The 26,735-nt window shown below is 35.8% G+C and overlaps 1 protein-coding gene across 1 annotated transcript; it reads left to right on the top strand.

The window, feature by feature from the left end:
• Nucleotides 1-1,529: 1,529 nt before the first annotated feature.
• LOC110799797 (probable ubiquitin conjugation factor E4) lies at nt 1,530-18,656 on the top strand. The gene is made up of 16 exons (XM_022005068.2): nt 1,530-2,725; nt 7,593-7,797; nt 8,004-8,155; nt 8,242-8,530; nt 8,708-8,860; nt 10,053-10,256; nt 10,339-10,451; nt 10,570-10,684; nt 12,588-12,677; nt 12,772-12,975; nt 13,083-13,178; nt 13,298-13,420; nt 15,554-15,646; nt 15,748-15,912; nt 18,075-18,164; nt 18,252-18,656. The coding sequence occupies exons 1-16, from the start codon at nt 1,860-1,862 to the stop codon at nt 18,429-18,431; spliced, it is 3,138 nt and encodes a 1,045-aa protein (XP_021860760.1). The 5' UTR covers nt 1,530-1,859; the 3' UTR covers nt 18,432-18,656.
• Nucleotides 18,657-26,735: the final 8,079 nt, after the last annotated feature.

The raw sequence follows: 26,735 nt of genomic DNA, 5'->3' as shown, positions 1-26,735 counted from the left end.
CCATGCAGCTCAGTTTCAGCGTATGTAGAATGTCAAGGATGTGATATGAGCGTAGAATAAAAAGTTGTATTGTATAAATAATTTTTGTTCTCTTTCTATACATGTATAGGACATAAAGGACATAAAACCTATTTCCAGATGGACCAGACCTTAAGAGGGGCAATGAAATCGTATTAGTATTTTTACTAACTATTGTTGTACGATTGAGTGATCCATCAAATAAAAATTCCTTTTTTCCTATGCTGTCTCTTTTGACATTTCCTTTTTTTCTTTGTTTTTGCAGCATGGAAGCAGCATAGGATAATATCGAAGAGTCTTTGCAGCCGAAGAGTAAACGATTTCAGAAATTCCTTCAGTTTCTATGTGTGTAACCTCTGTTAGAATCAATATTATAGGCGAGTAAAATCTATGTAGTACAAGAACTATATGCCTTTTGAAAGAAACCATTGTTTAATGACTTTAGTATTTAAACAATCTTACATAGTGGGTATTTTTAGAAGAATATGGAACACTTGTGATTTTATGTTCTTAGGATACGCTTTGCACTTTTGGATCATTTATGCATTAGGGATTCTTCATTAACCTACAATAAATAATTAACTATGTATTAGTGATTTTTACTTAACCTACATTAAGTAATTAACCATATTTTTTTTATTATCTGTTAACAACTATTTGTATAGAGGAATTAGGCTTGTGATTTGCATAGTGTTTCGAGAGATAATTTTTTAATATCTTGGGGGACCGTGCGCGTTAGCGCACGGTCCAACAACTAGTATATATAAAAGAGGCATATTTGCTGAAATATTAGAGCGCCACCTAGGATTACTAATGGTTTCGGCCAATGAAAAATAAGAGTTCTAATTTATTTTTGAATTAAAAAAATCGATTGCCACGTAGATAATTAATTAGGTGCCACGTAGATATTCTAATTAATTAATTACTAATATATACAACTCCAACCAAAATCAAACACTCTAAAAATTAAAAGATAAATCTAAAATAAATTTCATCCAAAATCAAACACTAATTTAAAATAAAATAAATAAAAAATAATTTAAAATCAAACATTAATCCAATATTAGAGCGCCGCGTAGGAAATCTAATGGTTTCGGTCAATGAAAAATAAGATTTTAAAATTAATTTTGAATTAAAAAAATCGAGTGCCACATAGATAAATAATTAATTGTCACGTAGATATTTTTATTAATTAATTATTAATATTACGCATATACAATTTCATCCAAAAACAAATACTCTCGTAATTAAAAAATAAATCTAAAATAATAATCAATGCAAAATATAAAAACTAATCTAACCTAATATATAAAGTTGGTATATATATAGGAATTCTATTTAAACAATAACAATTTAATAGAATCTGTGCATCGCACGGGTCAAAATCTAATAGGACTATAATTTTAAGACGAAAGAAGTATATATATTTTGAAGGGAAACAAAACAGAGTCTAACTTTTCCATAACTTCTATTTAAGAGTCTCCTAAATCCTAATACGGAGTAACTTCTACTGTGAATTTCCTGGGCAACTACATATATCCCCATTCTACTACACATACTTTTTTTGTGTCCCAAGCTCCCAACTTATATCTATCTTTTTTTCATCACTCTTCTTATACTCGATCGTTCTTCCTGCGCGTTCTCGTTACCTATCTTCAACCAAATAATTTCCCAAATCCCTAATTTTCCCACATCACAATCATCAAATTCAGTCAAACTCTCATGATTTCCCCCCAATTTCCCTCCTTTCCTTAATCAAATCCCTAATTATTAACAAAACTCATCCTTTACTGGTATAAATTTGCACTAACATTACTCAATTTTCAATTTCCAAGGCAATCATGGCGACCAAGAAGCCCCAAAGATCGCCAGCAGAAGTCGAGGACATAATTCTGCGGAAAATATTTCTTGTGTCTCTCGTAGATTCAATGGAATTGGATTCCCGTGTAGTTTACCTGGAATTAACTGCTGCTGAAGTTCTCAGCGAGGGCAAGGAATTGCTGTTATGTAGGGATTTGATGGAAAGGGTTTTGATTGACCGGCTTTCAAATGATTTCCCGAATGCCGAATCACCTTTTACTTATTTAGTTGGATGTTATAGGCGTGCTTATGAAGAAGGGAAGAAGATTATGAGCATGAAAGATAAGGATTTGAGGTCTGAGATGGAGTCAGTATGTAATCAAGCCAAGAAATTGGCGGTATCGTATTGTAGGATTCACTTAGGTAACCCTGATATGTTTCCTGGTGTAGATGAAGCTCCTTTTAGTGACAATGCTAATCCGATGGGGAAGAAACTGTCGTCATTGTTGCCTTTGATTTATTCGGATGTTGGTGGCGCCGTTATTGATAGCTTTGGAGGATCTGGAAGTAATGGTGGGATTACTAGCCCACCAGGGTTTTTGGATGAATTCTTTGGGGAGGGGGATTTTGATAGTTTAGACCCGATTTTTACTTATTTGTATGATAACTTGAGGGAAAAAGTGGTAAGGGAATCGGCTTTGGGAAATTTTCAGCAGCCGATGAGGGCTTTGTTATATCTGGTTGGTTTCCCAGCTGGGGCAAAGTCTTTAGTTATTCATAAATGGTGGATGCCACCAGGGTCATTTTCGAACGGTCGTGCTATGGAGGTTGCTAGCATTTTGGGTCCTTTCTTTCATATCAGTGCACTACCCGATATTGCTCTTTTTAAGAGCCATCCTGATGTTGGGTGAGTTATCTTAGTTTATCATTTTGTTCTGCTTGATGCTAAAGTCTGCAGTGCTGTATGTTATGTGCTTAATGATGTTATCCGAACTTGTTCGATGTTATATTCGATGATTTTAGTGTTTGATGATGATGTATTGTTTAAAGTACTGTGATATCTGTTAAAAAAATAAGTACTGTGATAAGTGGCGGGGTTCGATAAGCTATGATTTTCTTTTTCTATATTGTTCTTTGTATTGTAATACATCATCACAAAATTAAGGCCCTGATTAATATGCTAAACCCCAAAATAGATGGAAACATTGATTTTGTTGTACTTATTTGATATCCGTGTGTGAAGTTAGCCTTCAACCCAAATCAGACAAGCAAAAGAGGACATCTAAACTAGGCCAATGAGATGTTTTGTTCTGGTTAAGTTGGTTCACGAGGCAAGTGTTGATGGAATTATTCAGTTATAGACCTTTTAGATTCTTGTTACTTACGTTAAGGTCATATTTGTCTCTTGTTATTTCGGTTTAGGTCATATTAAGATTTACTGTGAAAATTTAATAACTGGGCTACTTTGCTTCATGTACAGTTCAAGTTTTTGCAAACCTGATAATCAGGTGCAATTAGGTGTATCAACATCTCTCTAACTGGTGTACGATTTTTAAACATGATGAATCTCACTTGATGGGGATATAGGCCATAGGGAGTAACTGACAACCTTTTTTCAGTCAAGTTGATTGTTCAAAGGTAGTGGTGTCGTTGGATCCTAACATCCTTGTCCAACTTTTAGGGGATTAATTCCAACCTTTTCCCCTCTAGATGGGTAACTACTGTGACTGGGTTCTCGGTAGGGATGGTAATGGGTAGGGTCTGGGTAGGTTCCAGTAATATTTGTTCGTGGACCGTAATTTTTTTGGTGAATATCCATACTCTACCTGGTTCGATATGGTCTGAAACCCAGATCCATAGGGTCTAATAGGTTATGAGCAGGCCGCTACGTTCTGAAATGGGTCCTTTGATCTTCTTGCTTTGTCAAAATATTTATCGCCTATATTTCTTCATGTATGTAATGCGCAAAAAAGCTCAGACATAACCAAGATACGTTAACATGGTAACACAGTCAAGAGAGCTAGTAAGCATACAAAACATTCTAGTCTGTAGTTATTAACTCGTGAGTGCGACTAGGTGGTGAGAAATTAAGGGCAGCAAGTGATTGATCTGATCAAAGTAACTCAATGAATAGGTCTATAGGCTATGATCTAAGTATGAAAGTCTGATTTGAGTAAAGTGGTGACAGTTTGCTAGTGTAAATGAGTACTGTGTAGATTTTTTATATATTTTTTAAAACCTGAAGTAATTTTGTTTTATGTGAATAAGCTTAGTAGGTCCATGGGTAGGGTATGGGTCTAAAAACTTTGGGTCAGAACCCATGCATATCCTACCTTAACCAACAGTGTCTTAAAAACTAAAACCATACCCTTAAACTAGGGTAGGTTTCGATATGGTTAGGGTAGGTTTCGATAGGGTTAGGGTAGGGTTCGTGATGAGAATGCATTCTGTATTCTCAAAATTATCAAATTTATTGATCTGTATATTTATTGTTTATGGTTAAGTTTACAAATTAAAGTAGCAACAGACGTTTTTCGTACGGTTAACTTGTCAAATTATTTGTACGGTTAGCTCGTCAAGTTATTTGGTGTGTTGAAATTATGGTTGCTCATGTTCTTTATTTAGTGGATTAAGTACTGCAACAAATTGATAGAATGCTGTGTGACTTGCGAGATGGAACGAAGCAGCTCAATTATTTACTTTAAAGTTGATTTTCGTCTTTAGTTAATCAGATTAGTGTTAGGAAGATAAGTTTTTGTTAAGATAGATTATCAGTAGGATTTTATTTACAATAATTTCCGTGTAGTCAGATTTTTATCTTTTAAATTATTTTTTAGGATTGTTTTAGTTCTATTATTTTGGCCTGTGAAAAGCTTTGGCTTTAAACTTTATTCAGAGATTATTATATTGAATACAAAAGTTTGAGTTTCTTAAAAACATATTCTTGTGTGTGTTTGTGTGTTTTGGGAATTATAAACTCGAGGGTGATTTGTTCTTTAATCAAGTTATTTAATCGTTGTTCTAGTAATTGTTCTTGGTGGCATAGCCTTTGTACAATCAATCTAGGTTATCTATCCTTGTTATTGCTAGCTTGCTGTATTCTCATCAGTCTGGTAGGGTAGTGTTGGATCCTGGGCCCATTGTCATCCCTATTTCTCCTTAGAGTAGAGTGGAAACTTCGTGCATAACCATCTCTACGTTTCACATTTTAATAGGATAAGATAGAGTGTGGAGGAGTACTTCGGCGAACTTCATTTTGAGTGATGTTACATACTTGAAGATTAGAGTGAAAGTCTATTTGTATGGATTGGTGTCTATAAGGACCAGAATCCCACTAAATTTGTGAAGTGCCTTTGGTACTAGAGTGGAGGAAGTTGTTCTTGTCAAAGGAATTTATTCAGCCAGAATGGGATATAGTAATATCTGGTATTCCTTGGACCCTTTGGTGCTACTATATTTCTTCCCAGGATTTCTTCTTAGCGATGTAAAGTGTGATTGACATGCTATTATCCTATATTGATTCTCTTTGCAGTCCTCCTTGTCCTCCTTCATATCTGTTCCTATTTGGGCTGTCTCTATAATGAAAATTTTCTTGACCATGACAGACCTATTTACTATTGGGATTGGAAGGTCAAGGTGTGTTCTGGTGAGAGCTTTGTGCTGCTGGTGATATTTTGAGAATCTGGAAAGGGCTAAAATCTTTTTACTTCCATCTATCGCATTTTTCTTAGTGCCCTTTTGGCGTAGAGAGTTTGTTGATTGTGTGCCTTACTCTTCTTCTGAACATGGATGTCATTCCTTGTGGTCTTTCTAGTATATGCCCGTCCTCTTGGTGGTGGTCCGGCCTCGAGCCCATTTTCGCAAATTAGTAAATTCAAGCTGGTCCTTCTAAAATAATAGAATAAATACGGTGTCTGCAACATAATATCACTAATGTCAAGTTGTCTCAGATGGTTAGGAGGTTGTAAGAACTAGGATATTTTGATATTTACCACCTTTAAGTCTCAGAATTTCAATGTGGCCCTATTTACCTACCGTTCTTAATTGGAAACCTAATGAAAGAGGAGGAAAATAAAAAAAATTGGTTAATTAGGGTTTACATGTACGGAAAATTGGATGGAATCCGTTAAAAAGTGGTGAATACAAATGTTTAATAAAATTATGGCGGTAAATACGAAATTACATTTTATAAGTTGGTAAATACAAAACCTGGAACTTAAAAGGTGGTAAATATGAAAAAAATCCTAATAACTACTTGAAATCTTGAATGCACTTCTTGCTAAGAGGTTCGATCCTTGATATCTCTGTAAAATTGATTTTTTTTCTAAGGCTGTAGTAGATTAGTGTTCCTTTTTTCTTTCCCTTTTTTTATAGCGAATCCCCCCCCCCCCCCCCCCAACCCCCTTGTCCCGTCCCTTTTTTTTTGTCTCCAAGAAAAAGTATTCATCTCCTGTCGACCTACATTTTATGATGTATTTTTTCACTCGATTTTTATAAATTTACTGGGATTATTCAGTTTAACATTAGATTTAGTTTTTTTTTAAAATATTTTTTAATTTTAGAAATAGTATTTAATTTCTATGAGCGGTAATTTTTCTCTAAAAAGAATTATAGTAAAAGTCGGCTTTCCCAATCCGAAATTCCTGGCTTCGCCCCTGTGCTGTGCTGGTATGTCCGACCTTGTCCTGCACTTTGATACATAATTTTTTAATATATGTTTCACATTCTATCATTTAATGAAATCTTGTGCTGCTGGAAAACATAGTGTGTGATATAACATTTGTCAATTCGTGGCTTCGTGATGGACTAGTAGCAACTTATTTTTTGGAATATTATTGATAAACTTTGTGTAGTACAGTGTGTATGTATTCACACACATACAAACACACACATTGTAGGTAAAGTTCAAATGTTCAATGTTAAAAACAATTTATGTATCCAAGTGCAGGAAAAGGGGATCTTCAAGAACCCCCTCCCCCCCAATTTTTTTTTTTACTGGCTCCACGATTGTATAATTTGTAAAATTCTGACCCCCTTCAACCCTTCTTTCATAATACTCGTTGGTGGGAGCCTTTTACACCCTATGCTGATGTACTTCCACCTAGTTATCGATGCTTCCATAGGTTCAGAATTTCAGATCAATGATAAGTGCTAGACAGCTGCTTGCTCTTCTTCTTGTTGTCCTCCAGCGATTTGACAATACTTGACAGTTGACACCATTATCCTTTTTGGATGATAATGTGGTAGATATCTTTTATGAGCCTATAGACATCACACGAGTTAGAAGTGCAGTATTTCTTCAGTAAATGTTGTTTCAAGGGTGATTATTTTGGTTGGAAAAGGATGAAAATTCCTTAAGAACATGACCCAACTTTAGTTTTACCGCCACAGCGCAAGGTTTTTCCAGTATGCTTAGGACTTATCGAAATAGCCGTTTAGTGGTACTTGGTATAGTTTGAATCTTTTAGTTAAGTTGGGGATATAAAGAAATTCATGCTTTCTCAGGATGTGATCCTAGTTCTCTCTATCATTTTAATTTCCAGTTATGTTATTTTCCAGAAAGCTACAAGGAGGGAAGCTATAAGCTCAACATGTAGAGTTCATGGATTCTTGTTGATCAAGGATATTATACTGCTTTAATATGTTTCTAAATTCTGCCTGCCACATATTTCACAGGAGGCTGCATTTATTGCAGAATTTCATTTTGTGCTTGGTTGCTTTGCTGCTTAAACTGGAATACTGCTGAATACATTGTTTTTGCTTTGTTTAATTAGTCAGCAGTGCTTCTCTGAATCATCATCTCGTCGTCAAGCTGATCTACTATCGTCATTCACTACCATAAAGACCGTGATGAATAATTTGTATGATGGTCTGCATGAGGTTCTTCTTTGTCTTCTGAAAAAACCAGATACTCGAGAAAATATTTTAGAATTTTTAGCAGCAGTAATCAATAGCAATTCCTCGAGGGCACATTTGCAGGTAATCACCATCTGTAATCTTCAATTGATTGTATTTAGATATTATAATAGCAGGAGCAGTTATGCTTGTGAAATCTGGTTACTTTCCATCATTGCTTATTTGTGCATCGTGTGTTGGCTTTTCCTCTTAGGGTGTATCAAGGACTTTTGTTAATAATCTCACCCTCTAGGGCTTACTCTGACAATTTGTTATGAATCTGGATGCAGATTGATCCATTGACCTGTGCTAGCTCTGGCATGTTTGTCAATCTCAGTGCTGTTATGCTCAGGCTTTGTGAGCCATTTTTAGATGCTAATCTCATGAAACGGGATAAAATCGATCCTAACTATGTATTTTACAGCAATCGTTTGGCTTTAAGGTGAGAACCATCAGTGTGTGAAGTTCTAAACTGTTTTTTTCTTGAATTTATCTCGATCTAATAGTTTTTGAACTAACCATTTACAGAGGATTAACCGCACTGCATGCTTCATCAGAAGAAGTTACGGCTTATATTTCTGAGCTTAATAACGGAAGAGTAGAACGTTCTACCGAAAGTAGTGTTACAGATAACCGCTCGTTGACATCTTTGGAAGCCACTGGTTCTGGTGGTCCTCCTATTGAGAATGTGCAATCAGTGTCAAGAAGTGGTGATAAAGTTAAATATCCCTTCATATGTGAATGCTTCTTTATGACAGCAAGGGTTCTTAACTTGGGGTTATTAAAGGCATTTTCAGATTTCAAGCATCTAGTTCAGGTAAAAGTGAATGGGATGGTGATTGATAGGTTAAATTAATTGTTCATCAGCTTCAATGTTAATAGCTTCAAGCATAATGATTTACTCAATGGATGATTAAAGATTATTCTACATTTATTTTCTTTGATTCTCTTTTCGTCGTGCTTGTGGAGTTCATTTTGGTTGCTACTCTTGTAGGATATCTCAAGATCGGAAGATTCCCTGGCTACCTTTAAGGCCATGCAAGAGCAAGCTCCAAATCGTCAGTTGGAGATGGATATAACTCGTCTTGAAAAAGAGATTGAATCATATACACAAGAAAAGTTTTGTTATGAGGCACAAATACTTAGGGTATGCCTCTCTCCTCTCAATCTCTCATTTTCTCCATCGGTGTGGTTAGCGTACAAAACATTTTGGAATAAGCTGCATATTATTAGAGGAGAGAGTGTTGGCTACATGGCTCTAAGTGATATAGGCCCTAGCTTAGTTTTAAAACGCGCGCCTTAAACGCGCCTAAGCTCAAGACGCAGGTCCTGGCGCCTAGGCTCAAGGCGCATGTCTTGGCGCCTAGCCATGACGCGCTCAAGCACCCTCCAAAAGGCGCGCACCTTTGTGCCTTTTCCCAGGCTCGAGGCGCAGCGCCTTGCGCGTTATGGTATAAGGCTCCAATTATTAAGTACTTCGTGATATTTTTTTTAAATAAAGGCCAAATTCACGTAACTTTAATGACTCCCTTACAGTTTGAATTTATTATATTAGAAAGAGGAGAGAGAAAACCCCGAAAATTTCCATCTTTTTCCTTGCCTCTTTCAGCTACTAGTCATGTGAACTCCTTGTTTCTCTATTTTATTGTAACTGTTTTATGTAAGATGTGGTAGTATAACACACTTCTTTTGAGAATCTAAATGAATAGCTAGTGGCCAAAAATTTGCTAGAACCTTTGCTTAGTCCCCTTTTGTTTGGTTTTTAATTTTACTATAACTACTATAATACCGCTTTGTGACAACAAGTAATACTATTTTGATTTTTTTTTTTTCAGAAAATAAATACCACATAAAATTAAAACAATTATGCGCCTTGTGTACAAAAGGCGCCCGCCTTCGCCTTGCTCCTTTTAAAACTAAGGGCCCTAATGAGCTAGGTTGGTTTGGGGGATAGCACAGATAAATGGTTGCCCTAGAGAAGTGGAGTTGCTTGCCAGTTTATGCTATTATTGGTTGGAGCGAATTGTAGTTTGCCACTTTGTAGTCTGTTAACGTGATGTTATAACTTATACCTCTAAGGGTGGTTTTACGTTGATGATTCTTAAACAACTTTCTTATGCATCTACATCTTCTGCATTGCTAGTTTTTTTTTGTTTTTTTTTTTGACAAGCAAGTACTGCTAGTTTTTTAACTAAGCTGTGACTGATATTCCCATTTACTCGTTGCCTGATCTGAATTATGGCGGAATCATTATATAACCGTTTATACTTCTCGGAAAAATCTGTGTTATGTTTTATTTCACTTTCAGTTTCATACTTACTGAAGTAATTGCTGTACAGGACGGGGGGCTTATTCAGCGCGCTTTATCATTTTGCCGGTTAGAGGTGGTCTGGTTGGTTGGCCTAGTTGGTGGTTTCAAACTGCCTCTGCCATCTCCTTGTCCTATGGAATTTGCTTGTATGCCAGAACATTTTGTGGAGGATACAATGGAATTGCTGATATTTGCATCTCGAATCCCAAAAGCTTTGGATGGGGTCATTTTGGTAAGGATTGGGTGGAACTCTATACTTAATGATGCCTTTGTCTCTTTACCTTATCTATTATTTTCTGTTGGGTTCTTTCCAGGATGATTTCATGAACTTTATCATCATGTTTATGGCTAGCCCCGAATATATTAGAAATCCTTATTTAAGAGCAAAAATGGTCGAAGTGCTGAATGGTTGGATGCCTCGTAGGAGGTACTATTGGAGCCTTTTTAGATTTTGTTGTTTATTCTCAGCTCTACATGTTATGTTTCCATCATTTAACATTCTTTATCAATTATCATTCTTATCAATGTGTCTCCTACATTTGTAGTGGCTCTTCTGCAACAGCTAATCTATTTGAAGGACATCAATTGTCTTTGCAATATCTTGTCAAGAATCTTCTAAAGCTGTACGTTGACATTGAATTCACGGGATCTCATACACAGGTGATTGCTTGCTAGTTTTGAGTCCTATCTGTGTGGTTATTTTAAACATTACTCTTTGCAATTATCTTCCATCTAATATTGAGCGTCACCAATGCAAACAAATAACTGTATGCATGTGTGCAACCATCAAGATGAAATCACAGAGGAATATAGAAGCACAAAGAGAAGGGAGAGGGTGAAGGGAGGGGGGGGGGGGGGGGGGCTGTGAGATGATTAGAAAGATATTTTAAGGCTTCAACTCTTCAAGCCTAGAAGTCAAAGTCGGCGAATCTGCTTGGCATGCCCACATTTTACTTCAATAACTTCTACGGGGCTTTATTTTTCTATTCTTGGATAGGTTGGTATCTGCAGGAACTTCATATGCTATTGTGCTGAGAATGACCCATATGTGGTGTGGTTATCTGCCAAGGTGTAAACGTGTGGGTCTGTTTGGGTGTTTTTGTACCCGTTTGTGTTTGCTCGGACGCATGTCACATGTGCAGGCAAGCGAGTGGTTGGGCATGCGAAATGGTTATCTGATGAGTTTGTTTATGCCCGGAAAAGGATGACAATTTCAATGATAATAGCATTATTAGGATCTAGAAAAAAAAATCTTGCATTTCCTTTGGATAAGAGGAAATGGGAAAAAAGGGAGGGAAGGGAACAAGTCCCTTGTTTAGATAAGGGGTTAGGGAAGGAAGGGGAGGGAGAGAAAGGAATCCATTTCCCCTCCAAAATTGGGGATATTTGGAGGGATAAAGGAGCTTTGCCTTCCCCCTCTACTTTCCCTCTCCTTCCTTTCCCAGGAGACGTAAGATACAGAGTAGGATAACTTTTTTTTTTTATTATGAATAATTCTAGGGAATGGTTTGACGTTGATATATGCTGCCGGTGGTGATGGATCTCATTCTGACACTCACTGGTGAGTACAACTTGTGGTCGTGGCCTTGTTGGTGGCAGCAACCTGTCCAGTTACAAAGTAATATGGTGGCGGCAAGAGCCCAAATGATTTCTGCTAGTGTGTCAGTGCATTTTCATAGGCCATATACTTCTCAATTGTAATTTCGAGGTAGACCAAGGATGATGTGGATTGAAGGGATAAAAAAGGTTAAGATAGCACAGGATCTCCACTCTCTCCTATGCATTGGTTAGAAGTGAGTGGAGGAGAAGGATTTATGTGAGTGACTTAGGGGGGACATCTTGGTAGGTGAAGTTGACCTCATCTTATGGAATTAAGGCTTTGGTGTTGTTGATGTGGTTGTTGACCCTAAACTTACAAATTTGAGTTTTCCTGAGTAGGCATCTACTGTCCATGCTGCTTCGGAATTTTCAATGCTGGGAAGTCAGCGTTGACCAGTTTAGATGTATAGCACTCTGTATTTGCTAGAGAATTTGTTTTTCCTGATCACAAAATTGGGTAATAATCTGAAATTGTCAGTGCTGCATCATTTTCTGGGTTCAAAAATGATATGGGTAGGTAAATACCGCTAACAGTGCTAAAAAACAGAGTCGGTTTTTGGGGGTAAATAAAATTTTATTCGTACTAAGTGAACATTTTGTATTTATGTAGACACACTGTTCATTGTTCCTATATAACAACTAATTGATCTAAGGGGAGAGCTTACGTCATGCTTAGTCCATGTCCTTCAAGGAAAGACTGAAAGACTGACGTGTTTCAAGTGCTCCTCTCACAAGCAATTCTCAATATCATTTCTTATAAATTCACGGAATTGGAAACATGTCGGCTCTCCTGCACCTATCTAAATCACTGTTCTTTTCCTGTCACACTGAGTATCTTGATTTGGCAGGGATATAGTTTCTTAGATTCTTAGATTCCCTGGTTTAATAGTTTTACTGAAGTTAATAATTCTTCGATTATGTAAAGAAAGCTCTGACAAAGCCTTTTTGTTTGTTTTTCATGCAGTTCTATGATAAATTTAATATTCGTCACAATATTGCAGAGCTTTTGGAATATCTTTGGCAGGTTCCTAGTCATCGCAATGTTTGGAGACTGGTACATACACTCATACAGTCTCTCAATTATACAAGACATCAGTTGTCTTCTTTGACCTTTTCCTAGCATAATCACTAATGAATGTTTCATCCAGATTGCAAAGGAAGAAGAAAAGGGCGTCTACCTAAATTTCTTAAATTTCCTGATTAACGACAGCATCTACCTCCTTGATGAAAGCCTTAATAAAATCCTTGAACTCAAAACGCTAGAAGCTGAGATGTCCAATACTGCTGAATGGGAACAAAGACCCGCTCAAGAGAGGCAGGAGAGAACTCGGACTTTCCATTCTCAAGAGAATGTTAGTTTCATTTGTATTGCTTAAACTCTTTCTAAATTCTTCCTCTCCCCCTTATTATGGTACAAAATATCAGCTACCTGACCAAATATAGATGATTGGTGCTTCAGATAATTAGACTTGATATGAAATTGGCAAATGAAGATGTTAGTCTGCTGGCTTTCACTTCAGAACAGATTACTGCGCCTTTGCTTCTTCCGGAAATGGTACCATTATCTTTTTATTCCAATCATCTGCATTCATGTCTCTCTACAATTTTAAGCCACAATATTGTTAGTAGTAAAATATTTTCTTCCCTGTTCAATGAAATACTTTTTGCATACAGGTTGAAAGAGTTGCCAGCATGCTTAATTACTTTTTGCTACAATTAGTGGGTCCACAAAGGAAATCGTTGAGCTTGAAGGATCCTGAGAAGTACGAGTTCCGTCCAAAACATCTGCTTAAACAGGTCAGTCTTTTTCCTGTCTCATTTGGTCCTAAGGGGTTCTGGGAATCTGAACTTTATGGCCATCCAATCATTTTCTATTATATATTTGATCCGTTCAGATTAGGTTAGTTATTTACAGGATGAGACATGCTTAAGTATGTCCTAAAGTGGTATAACTTACAATGAACACCCTACTTGTAACTCGTAATGTGAGTTAAGGCATGCCTTAGTGGTAAGCCTTTCTGTCTCCCGCGCACAATGGTTGACTTGTTTCTTACCCTTGTAGTAGAAAAGGGGGGGGGGGGTACTGATGGTTGGGGTGGGGTGGAGGTGGAAGGTTAGGAGTTAGAGTGGGGCACCTGTTGGTTGAGCCTGCAAGGGTTGGCCACCAACAGCAACCTTACCATGGAAAAAGAAGTAACTTGTAACATTGGTGAGACTTTGCAATGTTTGTCAACCCATAAATAAATTTTATAGTTGTGGCATCCCATCCTACATATATTTAAAATTGGGGTTTCTTGTGGAATCCAATTATAATTTACTAGTTACTACAGTCGCTTCCTATATAGTATCATTTTTCCCATTATAACTTGTTCTAACTTATTTCATGTTTTTAATAAAATAAACTAAAGCATTTATATGCCACAAAACGAAATGATTTTTGGTTAGAATCGAAGAAAATGGTGGAAATTTCATAATTAATGACATTTCCTTAGGTTTTTTTTTCCTTCCTAAAGATCAGTATAACAACTGTGGAGGACGGAAGGAGTATTTCTTTAGAAAAGTGACAATTTTTCTGGACATCTCCTAAATAGTACATAATATTTCCTCCATTCCAGTAAAATTGCAACACTTACTACTTTGGGATGTTTAAAAAAATTGCAAAACGTCCCTTTTGGTAATTTTTACAACTTATCTCATGTACTTTTTCATACTTGGCCCACTCTTTCTCTCTCCCTCCTCTCTATCTTCATAAAACGTACTTTTACTTATTGTATGATCACATTTGAAAATTTAGTGAAACAAAGGAAATATGCCTGTTATTTTTAGACAATGTTCATTTTCGCAGTTATATTGTGAATCATATTCAAGTTGAGGATTTCCATGTCCTCTTTTCTACAATACTGAGACTTTGTTCTCGGGTTCGATTTCCACGAACTGGATACATATATTTCTGAAAGGCATGTGCAACGCAACCCGATTCGCTGAACCTTGCTACCTGACTCAACAAGCCTATAAGCCAAATCCCTAAAGTTTTTTCGCTTGCCAGAGAAAAGCCCGTTAACTTTGTGGCTATAAGCTTAATTGCACTTCCTTTATTGAATAGAGATTATAGTGAATATTCGACCAAGGAGTTTAAATATAAAAATGTATAATGGGCCAACTGTGTTTCTGAATTCTTAAAAACACTTCTAAAATTTTGGGTCGAACAATTATGTTTCTCTAGAAACAATTTATATAGAACTCCTTTTGAGAAGCAGAAGTTGTTATTCAAACAGATCCCGAGTTTACTTCAGTACTTCCTTTGGACCTAGTCACATCCTTCCTGCCGTAGCACCGGAAAATTTTGTTAAATCTCATCCATCCTGGCCCGGGACCTGTGTCATATATTTTTAGTTGGAGATACAACAGGGTTATGCTGCTAGCTTGTAGTCATTTTCGTGCCATTACTTTAATGAAATGGTTAAACTTGTGTAAAATCTTTTCCAAATTGGCTTTTCTTTTGTTGTTTTTTTATAATTTATTTTAAAAAACCTACTCTTGTAATTGTTGCCTGGTCTTGTCATATTTGTTAGTTCCTTGCTGTACTAGATCATTTAACTTATAGAAACACTATTGAATCAGTTACTGTTCAATGTCTTACCATCGCGGGAAATGCTTCTCACTTTGTTCTGGAAAATGTTAAAAAAAATCATTTGATTTGGCAATTAAGTAAATATTTCCTCTGTCCCATAAGTTGGCAATACTTTCGAAGTATGATAAGAATAAGAAACGTGTATGTATTACTTTTGGAATATCTTCGACGTGATTAGAACTATCAACCATAATTAGGGAGTGCTAAATTTGAATTTTTTATAAACTAATGGGACGAGGAAGTCGCTAATTCCACATGGAAAAATTGTCCATGATTCCTGCTTGAATTTTCTTGTCTAGATTGTCAACATCTATGTTCATCTGGCAAAGGGAGATGTGGGAAATGTTTTCCCTGCTGCAATTTCAAGGGATGGGCGGTCTTACAATGAACAGGTGCGATTTAAAGAATTATTTTGTTTCTTTAGTTTTAATGATGGTGCACTTCTAAGTCTTTTCAAAAAGCTGATATGCATTTTCTATCCCTCTTTTTCCAGTTGTTTGGCGCTGCAGCTGACGTTCTTATACGGATAGGAGAAGATGGAAGAATTATACAAGAGTTTGTCGAACTTGGTGTAAAAGCTAAAGCTGCGGCTGCTGAAGCCATGGACGCAGAGAATGCTCTTGGTGACATACCTGATGAATTCTTGGACCCAATTCAGGTAATGTTTGATTTTTTTACAAGATATTAAATAAAAGAAAATTACTCCTCCGTCTTGAAATATAAGTCACATATTAATTCTTCGTTTGGATAAGAGGAAATGGAGAGAAAGGGAGGGAAGGAGGGAGGGGAATAAGTTCTATTGTTTGGATACGGGGTTGGCGGAAGGAAGGGGAGGGAGAGGGATCCACTTTCCCTCCCTCTTTAATAAACATCAATCCTCTAAAATTGGAGAGACTTGGAGGGAAAATGGTGCTCCACCTTCTCCCTCCCCTTCCTTCACTTCTATCTTGCTGTCCAAACACAGTGTAAGTGAGAGGAAGGTGTTAGGATAGAAGAATTTAGAGGGAAGGATCTATTTTCCATTGGATAACAATGAAATTTGGGTTCGGTTCGACTTTTTTGACTTATTTCACTTCAGATAAGTTAATAATACATGTTCAGAAAAATAAGTATTTTTCAAACATTTTCACACACAAGCAAGTTTATTTTAGATGAAATAAGTTCCTTTTCAGATAAAATAAGATAATATAAGTCAAGATAAAAATAAAGTTCAGATAAGCTCAGACAAAATAAGTCGAATCGAACGAAACCTATCCGAAGAGGTATGTATTGTCCTCTTTTTGTTATTTTTTTAATTTTTATTATCCTTCTTTGGTTGGGAAAATCCGGAAGGAAAATAGAAAAATGGTTCTTTTTAATTTCCTTCTTTGATTGTGAAGATTGAGAAGATCTGGAAGGAAAATAGGGTTAGGATCCAATGAGAAGGATCTTATAATCAGAAGAATGAGAAACATAGTGTAATTTACACATGGCTCGTGTAACAAGCTAAAAAACATTAAAACAATCAATGAGACAAGTGCATTTCATTAGAAAGTGGAAATAATGAAAGTAAGATAAGAGAAAAATATGATAAGGGATAAAGTTTAAAATAAATAAAATAAGTAAAATAAGCACAAGTCAAAAAGGAAGATGTAAGTCAAATGAAGTCATCAACGTATATTTTCTCCCTCCATTCTGTCTTATCCAACGCCATATCCTCAATCCCAAGTAGGCTCATATCGTACTCAATCACCTTCCTCCAAGTTTTGTTAGGTCTTCCCCTACCCCTTGCAATTCTATCACTTTGCCATCCTTCTAGCCTCCTAACCGGGGCATCACTTGATCTTCTGCTTACATGCCAAAACCATCTTAAACGATTTCCCATCATCTTAAACTCAATCGGTACAACCCCTACTTTCTTCCTAATAATCTCATTTCTCAAACGATCATTTCTTGTCAGTGAAATACAAATATTTAAATTGATCTATTAATTGCTTCACCATTAGTTCATCAGTTTTATTTTTTCAAATAATAAGACCATATAGGTCCACCTGCTGATAGAAGCATAAGTAATTTAAGAACAAAATAGTTATAATACAATAAAAATAGTGCAAGCACTTGTGAGCTGAATAGTTAAAATTTCATACTTCCTCCGTATTTTTTAGTTGCACCATTTTCCTTTTTTGGAAGTTGTATATTAGTTGCATCATTTTCCTAATGCACTCGCATGTTTTTTGGTGTGTTCACACCAAATACCCATTTTATCCTTGTACATTATTTTTATTTACCATTATACCCATCCTTTTCTACCTATTTTGTTTGCCATCACATGAGTATTCTTGATATTTACTTCCTTTCTTAATGTTTGTGCCCAACCCAAATGGTTCAAGTAGAAGAAAACGGAGGAAATATAAATTAGTTAAAATATAGTACAATGCTTGCACTTATGAGCCAGATAGTTAAGCTATTATCTATTTAGAATATGATACAGATAGTTGCAATTATAAGCTAAATAGTTAAGTTCTTATATACATTAGTTAAAGTATACTACAAATAGTTGCAATTATAAGATGAATATTTAAGTTCTTATATAAATTAGTTAAAATATAATACAAATAGTTGGACTTATGAGCTTAATTTTTAGGTTACCTAAATTAGTTACTTATGAGCCAATAGTTAAACTATTACATAAAACTTGGTCGTTGTAGTAAAATTGTGTCATCCTTATTTACGATTTGTGTTAGGACAATGTGTACTTATTCTGGAGAAGAGGGAGTACTTGACACTTGTGATTACCAAATTTGGCATGATTTTACTGATACATGATTTTTCTTGATGCAGTACACGCTGATGAAGGACCCGGTTATTTTGCCTTCTTCAAAAGTCACCCTTGATCGGCCTGTCATCTTGAGGCATCTACTGAGTGACAGTGTAATTATTCTTTAGCTTTACGTGAGTAGGTTCTTTGAAGTAATTGACTGCATTGTGCTCTTTCTGAATTCATGTGTTTTGTTGCAGACTGATCCTTTCAACCGTTCCCCGCTTTCTCCAGACATGCTAATTCCTGATCACGAGCTTAAGGCCAGAATTGAGGAATTTGTCAGGAGCCATTCAACTAGGAACCATGATGATGTACTTCTGCAAAGCACCAAGGGAACAATACAAACCCCAACAACTGATATGCACTTGATTGATTAAGATTACTCAGCTGATCAAATTTAGGGTTTACCAAAGCTTGATTAAATCAGGCAAAATTTAAAGCAATTTCCAGATATGTCTTTTTCATGTTTGTAAAGGTATTGTTAGGGGCATTTTCAGCCGTAGAATCCCAAGAAATTTAGTTTGATCAATGTATATAATGATTGGATCCAATCAGTGTTCTAATGCCCTGTTGATTGGTTATATATGGCGCCTTAAAATGAATCCTTGGTGGCACCAAACGCAATCGCAATCGCATACCATCTTAAGCTGTTTTAAGGTACGCGTTGACTATCACACCTGTGTTATTTAATTGATCTCTTACAAATAAAAGAGATACCTCCATGGGAATAATCCATTCTTGGCAATCAAAAGTTAAATTGAGTTTTTCAAAGGTGACATAGTTGTGCTCATTTGAACACATTCAGTCTACTTGTGTTTTAGATTCTCATATTATTGGGTTTGGTTTGGTTTGGTTCCATTGAATTTAATTCAATTCGTTCTTAGTTATGGACCTTAGTATGTAATTCAATTCGTTCCGGCTCTATACCGTATCTGTAAAATTCGGTTAACCGGTGAACGGTTACATAGAAATTTTTGTCGTGTATTGCCTTTCCAATGAGACAAATAAGTTATGAAAATGTGTCCATGCATATAAATTATAGGCCTACCTATTACTCCCTGCTCACAACTTTAAGGGCTTCAACATACTAATATTGGCACTGAATATTAGAGGTGTTAAATCGGGTTATCGTATGGATTGTGGGTTGGCCCATGACAGTTTGGATCTATTCGGTTCAGCTCAAGTTCAGGTCAAAAGTTTTCGGGATCAAATCAGGTTTGGATCAGGTCTATTCAGTTTGGGTCAATTTCGGGTTAATTGTTGTCGGATCCGAGTCAATTTCGGGTCGGATCAAGTTCGGTTCGGATAAAAATGGACCAAGTGTTCCCATGTCGGGTTCTAAATGGGTTTGGTTGGGTCAAACTCAGGTTAATTTTGGGTAATTTTGAGTCGGGTAGACTTTGACTCGGGTAATTTCGGTTCATGTCATTTCAGTTCGGATCAATTCATTACCACCTCGGTTTCGGTTTGGGTCATTTTAGTTAGGTTTCGGGTTGGTTCGATTTCAGTCTAGATCTTTTCAAGTCACTATCGATTAATGTTTTCATTCTATTTCTAACTAGTAAGCTATTAATCTATGTCTTTACGAGTATTTTTAATTTACTGAATTACAAAATCGTTATATCAATTAGAGTTTGTTGGAAGTTATAAGATGATTAATAAATATATAACGTGAACCATATGTAAACACTAGGCTGCACAATATATATAAATCTATAAGAATATAACTTTTTAAGTTGACAAGAAATCAAACTTACTAAACAATCCACGATTATAGTGTATAAGAACATACATCATAAATATGCCCCAAATACAGCGAAATTACTACTCCGTATAAGTTATCACAACAATTCTTCAATTTACTAGTAGTTCTAACAAGTTTAAGAGCATAATATTCATTTGTATATCATGAATTAGATCATATCATTAGACATTTAATGATTATTACACGTATACAAATACTTAATTAACAGGAAATAGCTAATTGCAACTGATAACGTTATATCTAAGCAACATAGACATTAAAGCATGAAACAATAAATTTATGAGATTGTATCTCTTTTAGTCGACACGAAACCAAACAGGACCAAGTGTTAATGTTAACTATCATAATGGTATATAAGAACACAAATCCACAAGACGTACAATAACGTACTCTACAAGTGTAAGCATTGAAAGTATAACAACTAGCCGAAAATAACTATCAGGAATCGGATTATATTATTAAACATTGATCGATTATTACTAGTATTCAAGTACTTAATTGTAAATATTTAATTGGAACTGATCGATAACGTTATATTGAGACACAGGCCGAGACGCACATTAATTAAGGTATGAAACAATTAATCTATGAGACGTACTGTATTTCTTTTAGTCGGCACGTAACCAAACATATATGACCAATATCTCTAGTAATAACAATCAAAATGTTCTATTGGTGTATCTTTATTCTATAAGTATACAACAAGACAGTAACGAGACTCCGCAAGTACGAGATTTATAAGTATAACGACTAGTGGACAATAACTTATCACACCGATTTACAATATTTCATTGGCTTGTACAAGCTATTAAGTAATTATAGTCTATTAGAATATAGTTATTGAAGACAAGTAGACAATGCAGATCATTAGAGTTCAATTCATTGATGAAGAAAGAAATGCATTAGTTTGAACAAGCTATTAAGTAATTATAGCCTAATTAATTAAAATTCATTGATGAAGAAAGAAAATGATCGAATTATAGAAGACCGAGGAGGAAGAAAGAACTTGATATGTTTGTTGGATTGATAATGTAATGGGAGCATTGGTTGATAATCTATAACCCTTATAAAAGCAACAACTTGAAGTTTGGAACAGTAACTTTGCATGAACTACCAATTTAAGCCATCCTACAATCCCGAAGAGGGAGAAGGGAAACTATTAATGTAGGAGAATTATTTCCCCTTATTTTTTGCGGTTATTCTTTCCTTGTTTGGGTATTCACCATCTACTCAGGGGCATCTCTTTGGTCATCATTGTTTGAGAGATTGTTAGTTACATGGTGCACATTGGACCAAATAGTTTGCCCCATCTTTTTCCTGGTTCGATTGTTTTGTTGTATAAGAATGAATAATCATTACCGAAATCTATTAGGATATGGTCACCTATCCTTCAACTCGGTTTTCTCCTTTTGAGTTGAAAATGCTTATTTCCTCTTTTCTTTTTAGTTCACTTTTATTCACTCTGTGTGCCAACTTACCCTGTCAGCTTGTCAGGTATCAACACTGCTATTAGATGAGAATACCAATGCGAGTGATCCTTTGTGTTCTTTTCTTGTGTAGCAAGCATTAGATAAGAGTATTCCTTATAGGTAAGTCTCCCATAAAACTGTTATGGTGCTTAATGTTTTTACTCCATGTAAAAAAAATAAACTTGAAGTTGTTAAAATCAACTATTTTCAATGGAAGGAGGCAAAAACGCCAGTCAAAGACTCAAGAATGATTTCCCTTTGTCCCCAACTCCCATCCCTTTGAAGTTGTTAAAATCGACTACTTTTTGATGTTTGTTGCTGAAATTGGTAGAGTTTAGGTAGGTCTTGGGTGGTCGGATGAGGTGTCGCAAGGAAGGGCGGCGAGTTTCTACGAACTTACGAAGATGTAGGGCCATTGATGCTCTCTTGTTTGATTTGAGTGTGTTGGGGAATTTTCATCTGTTAAGTTGCTTTACCATTGATGAAGAAAGATTGCAAGTCGGATTACTCTGATGGTCCAACATCTATTGCATTGATTTAGTTTTTGTCTATTGAACCCTAGATGTTTCTCTTCAAGTTTCTGTAATACTTTAAAGCACCATTTATCTCCAATATTAGCTTGGAAGGTGATTGTTTGACTTGCGTCATATCAGCATCGTATGCTAAGTTTCAGTGCTTTGATTAGCTTTCAGAACCCTAGATGTTTTGATTTCCGGAAAGAAATTTATGACTTACTACTTTACTTTACTGGGTTAGTAACTTGCTATTTTCTCTTCTTAATTTTGATTCTTGGTGACTGCTGTTATCTATAACATTTCCTGTAATTTGATCTTATCTCGTCAGCTGGTATATTTGGCTCTGCTGTTTTTGTGATCATAGCCTTATGTCCCTGCATTGGTTGATTTTAGGTGCGCCCGCTGTGCCATTGCGATGTGTTTAGCTCTGATCATGAATCTGGCAACATTTGTGCTTTGGCTTGCTTTAGAGTAAACTTTTAAGCTGTTCTGTTTTTCTTCAGGGTCTAAAAGATTATTGTTCTCAACAAGTGTAGGGCATATACATAATACATGCAGTGGTTACTTTTGAACAGAATATCATTAGTTTTATTGTTTCTCTCATAAATTCAGATTTATATTGCGATTGTTTGTGGAAACAAGATCTACAAAAACAATGCTTTGTTTGCTCTCTTTCATACAAATGTGTATATATATATATATATATATATGTTATTAATGTATATACTGAAGCTGGATTTGGAGATGTATTCTACAATATTTTACTTTTGGAAACTGAATTCTGGACAATAGAAGGCTCAAATCCAGAGAGATCACTGAAGTTCACAAATGCAGGGACTATCCATTGATCTTCTGCTTCCAAAGTGATTCTTCCAACACAGGTGAGGCATTCTCTGCAGTTTCTGATTGAGGTACTGATGGGATATCAGGTAATACAAGCTGCTGAATCCTATCAAGTCTAAAAAGTGGATTAAGCCATAAAAACGTGTTTTTACTCCAAAAACCACAGTTTCCAAAATCAGATAACTTCTTAGTACCACTCTCTTGTTTAGGAGGCAATAATGGTTGCTCGAGTTCATGTTCATAACTCCTCAAACAACAACCATACACCCCATTGAAGCATAAGAAAAGTGACAATAAACCTAAGAAGTTAACAAATTCGGCTTTTGGGATGTTCAAATCTATGGATTTTGTATGGGTTATAATGTAATATGTTACGAAAACCATATAGAACACCATAAAATAGACCCACCACCCAATAAGAACCAAAGGCCATTTCTTGTTTTCTTTAAGGATTCTTTCTCTAGAATAAACAAGGACTAAGGTTGACAAAACCCATGTAAAAGCAGTAGAGATTGAACTATATGAGATAGTTTTATGGCACCAAAATACTCATACAGAAAATAACACAAATAGGTTGTGGACATTATAGCTTGGAAACTGTGTTGGCTATGAGACTATTTTATAGAATTTGTAAATCATTCAAGCATTGTCCTCCATATTAATAAGATAGTAACAATGTCCCCATCTTGTATACCTAATTGTCCAACTCCTCAAACTCCAAACAGTAACGTCTTCATCACCTGTAATACAATTGGATCAACTCATTGAAGATAACATTTATTTTTTTTTGTTTTTATTGTGTTTAATTTAGGAGTCCAAAATTTATAGTTGTTTTTTTTCTGATGGGCATCCGCGCGCGCAATGCAGATCCTAGTGTCTATATATAAAAGGAGAGACACTATTTATTGCTTTGAAGCTTGAATAATAAGTTCCTTTACGGCTTAAATGATTTCGGACTGTAGTCTAATATGGCCCGATAAATTTAGGCCTGAGCTCAATTATTGAGCATATTTGACTTCGGAGTCTTTACTCAGTTAGAGAGCTTGAGTTGACCATTGCCTTAATGAGCTTGGTCAGTTAACGAGTTTGAGTTGAGCATAGCCTTAACGAGCTTAGTTCGTTCTAACCATCTTGGACCTGTTAGCACCATATGGCTTTATGACTCTTTTCAGTTTTTCTAAGTTAGGTAATATAAAGTGAATATGATTTACTACCCCCATCCCAAATGTTTCCGTTTTCCATTTTAGTTTGTTCCTGAAAATTATTTATGTTCTACTTTATCTCGTTTTTGGCATATAAGTTTTACATTATATTTATATTTATGGGTAGTAATAATAAAACTACTTATAAGTACTTAAAAAGTAAAGAAAAGTGAAGTTAACTAAATTGGATTGCCAATTCAATATTCTATTTTGAATAAGAAAGGAAAAATAAGTTATTAAGTAAAGATAAACAAACACATGAATTTGAGTAATTAAAAATTAAAGGTAAAATTAAGTGGGTCAGATATATGTAGGGATGGCAACGGGTAGGATCTGGACCGAATCCTCTAAGATCCAGATCCAGATCCGTTTTTTGGGCAAGGATCCAGATCCTACCCGGATCCGCTGGGTAATGAAATTGAGGATCCAGATCCAGATCCGACGGATCCTACGGATCCGGGTCCAAAACGGATCCAAAACGGATCCTAACTTATTTTTTCATCAAACGACCTTAATTTTCATTTTAACCTTAAAACATAGTTTAATAAAACTTCAATAACAAAGCTATTTTTCCATACAAGCATTTACTAAAATAAAATTTAACAAATCCAACATAAATAATATTAAAAGTTCAAAAACTTCAATAATACTACAAGTCTTAAGTCTTTACTTTTATATTTTTATATAAAAACGGGTAAACGGATCTGGATCCGGGTAATGACTTAGGACCCGATCCAGATCCGTTTTTAAAACCAAGGATCCATATCCTACCCGGATCCGTCGGGTCCAAAAATTGAGGATCCAAATCCGTTGAAAACGGATCTGGATCCACGGATCCGGGTCGGGTCCATTACCCACTGCCATCCCTAGATATATGTCAGGTTAAAGTAAGGTCATTTTAATATTGGGTCAGTTAGATAATCAATAGGTCTTGCGTGCAAAAGTTATACGTTAAAATTAACGTACACCAAAGTTCACACGTGCGATACCAATTTCGTTCACGCTAAACCCAATGTCTCCTCTCTGCTATCTCGCTTCTCTCCTCAACCTGGGCAAACCTCTCTTGTGTAGAATTCAAGTCGGTTACAAATCGAATTTGGGTCCCTAATTTCCGGGTCAAACCAGTCCGATTACAATTCGAAACGGGTGAATTTTTCGGGTCAGGTCAGCTTCCGACCCCTCTAGCACTAACTAATACTTGATTGTGGGGGATTTTTGAATACGTGTTTTTGTTAGATGAAAATGCATAACATTGACTTGAGAAATTCATTATGTTATTTTCTTTTTAATTATTCAAGGCTACAAGGGTTAGGGTTGTCTTTGATAATGAAGCTATGAAAGAGATCTTGTGATCTTGTTTCCCAAATTCTACAGGTACTTTTTTCATGAGACTCTTAATGGTAATTGTCCTCTCATCGGAACCATTTTCTATAAAGAAGACTCAGCCACAATGTGCTTTGGTACAATATCATCGTGTAGGTGTACTCAAGGCATTTCCAACAATCATGATGCAAACAAGAAGAGAATGCTGCCCTTTCTTTGTCAAATCTTGAACATTTTGTTGGTTTACGTTGTGTAAAGGCCTATAAAGGTCTTAATGTAGTTTTGTCATAAAGAAGATATTCCAGGTTAAACATTTCTTACAATGTTGATGTATCAATCTGTTCAAGGCATAATTATCATACTTTTAGCAATCATACATTGGTCAGGTTACTCTGCTCTAGCTCCCCTGACTTTTTATTCTGTTACATTACACTAAAATGCACAGGAACTTCTTTTTTATCCTGGTTGTATGATTTGTAAAGTGGGTTCTGAGATGAAGGAAACAGAAGAAAATGTCTATGTGGGAAACAAGAATCATTTGAAGTAAGTAATATCTACTCTAACAATCAATGGAATTTATAGCTGCCATTCTGGCAAGCTAACTGTTGTGACCTCTTAGTTTCAAATATTTGGACAAGAATACCAGTATATAAACCCCATTGTCCTTGAGGACCCTATACTTTATCAAATAACCACTTCAATATATGAATTTGATATTCAATATAGTTTGCCAAAATTGAGCACAATTAAACCTTCAATGATCGTATACTGACTAGTGAAAAATGGACGACATTTGACGTTATTGGTTTATCTAATTCTTATTAAAGAATTTGGAAAATTTCGATTCTATATTTAAATTAAAGTTTTAACCAACAAGTCAAAGAAGTAACCAGACCTATTGCCAGCTTCATGGCCATTGAGTTGAACTAGTATAATCATTCTTTAACTACCAACAAAAGCCAACATGTGAGAGTGATGGATAGCTCAGTTGGTTAGAGCTTCCATCCCGGGTCCAGGTGATCCTGAGATCGATTCTCATCCCCGCCCTTGTGGCTCATTTGCACCGAAAAAAACAAAAGCCAACCTGTAACACCCTAAGGCTGAACTTGGTAGGGAGGACCCGTGTCGATCCCCCGCAATTACAATTAGGAGGGGACTGAAACCTATACACCAAAAACACGCCCCGAATCCAGATTAGCCATAAGGGTTAACCGGGTGCTAACACCAAAAAAAAAAATATTACCGCCACCGTGATAACGGCTAAGGCTAGTACCAGAATTACGCAGCGGAAATAACTAACTTTCAAAATAATACATAAAAGTTAATGGCCTCCATACAAGTTGGAACCATAATGTCCAAAACCGTAAATAAACTCTCTCATTCAACCCTTGAAAGATTACTTGGCATGCAAGTCACCTCTAAAAACCTGTTATTGATAATATACTCCCCAACAATGCAAGTGCAAGTGATGGATCATCATAGGGTCATTATGGTAAAAGCCATGGCCAAAACACAAAACACGTAATCAGCAAAAGCTGAGTACAACAAACTAGAACGAATCCTA

Source organism: Spinacia oleracea, chromosome 2 (genome assembly GCF_020520425.1).
Source record: "Spinacia oleracea cultivar Varoflay chromosome 2, BTI_SOV_V1, whole genome shotgun sequence".
Taxonomy (NCBI): Eukaryota; Viridiplantae; Streptophyta; class Magnoliopsida; order Caryophyllales; family Amaranthaceae; genus Spinacia; species Spinacia oleracea.
This window is presented reverse-complemented; position numbering and strand designations above follow the sequence as displayed.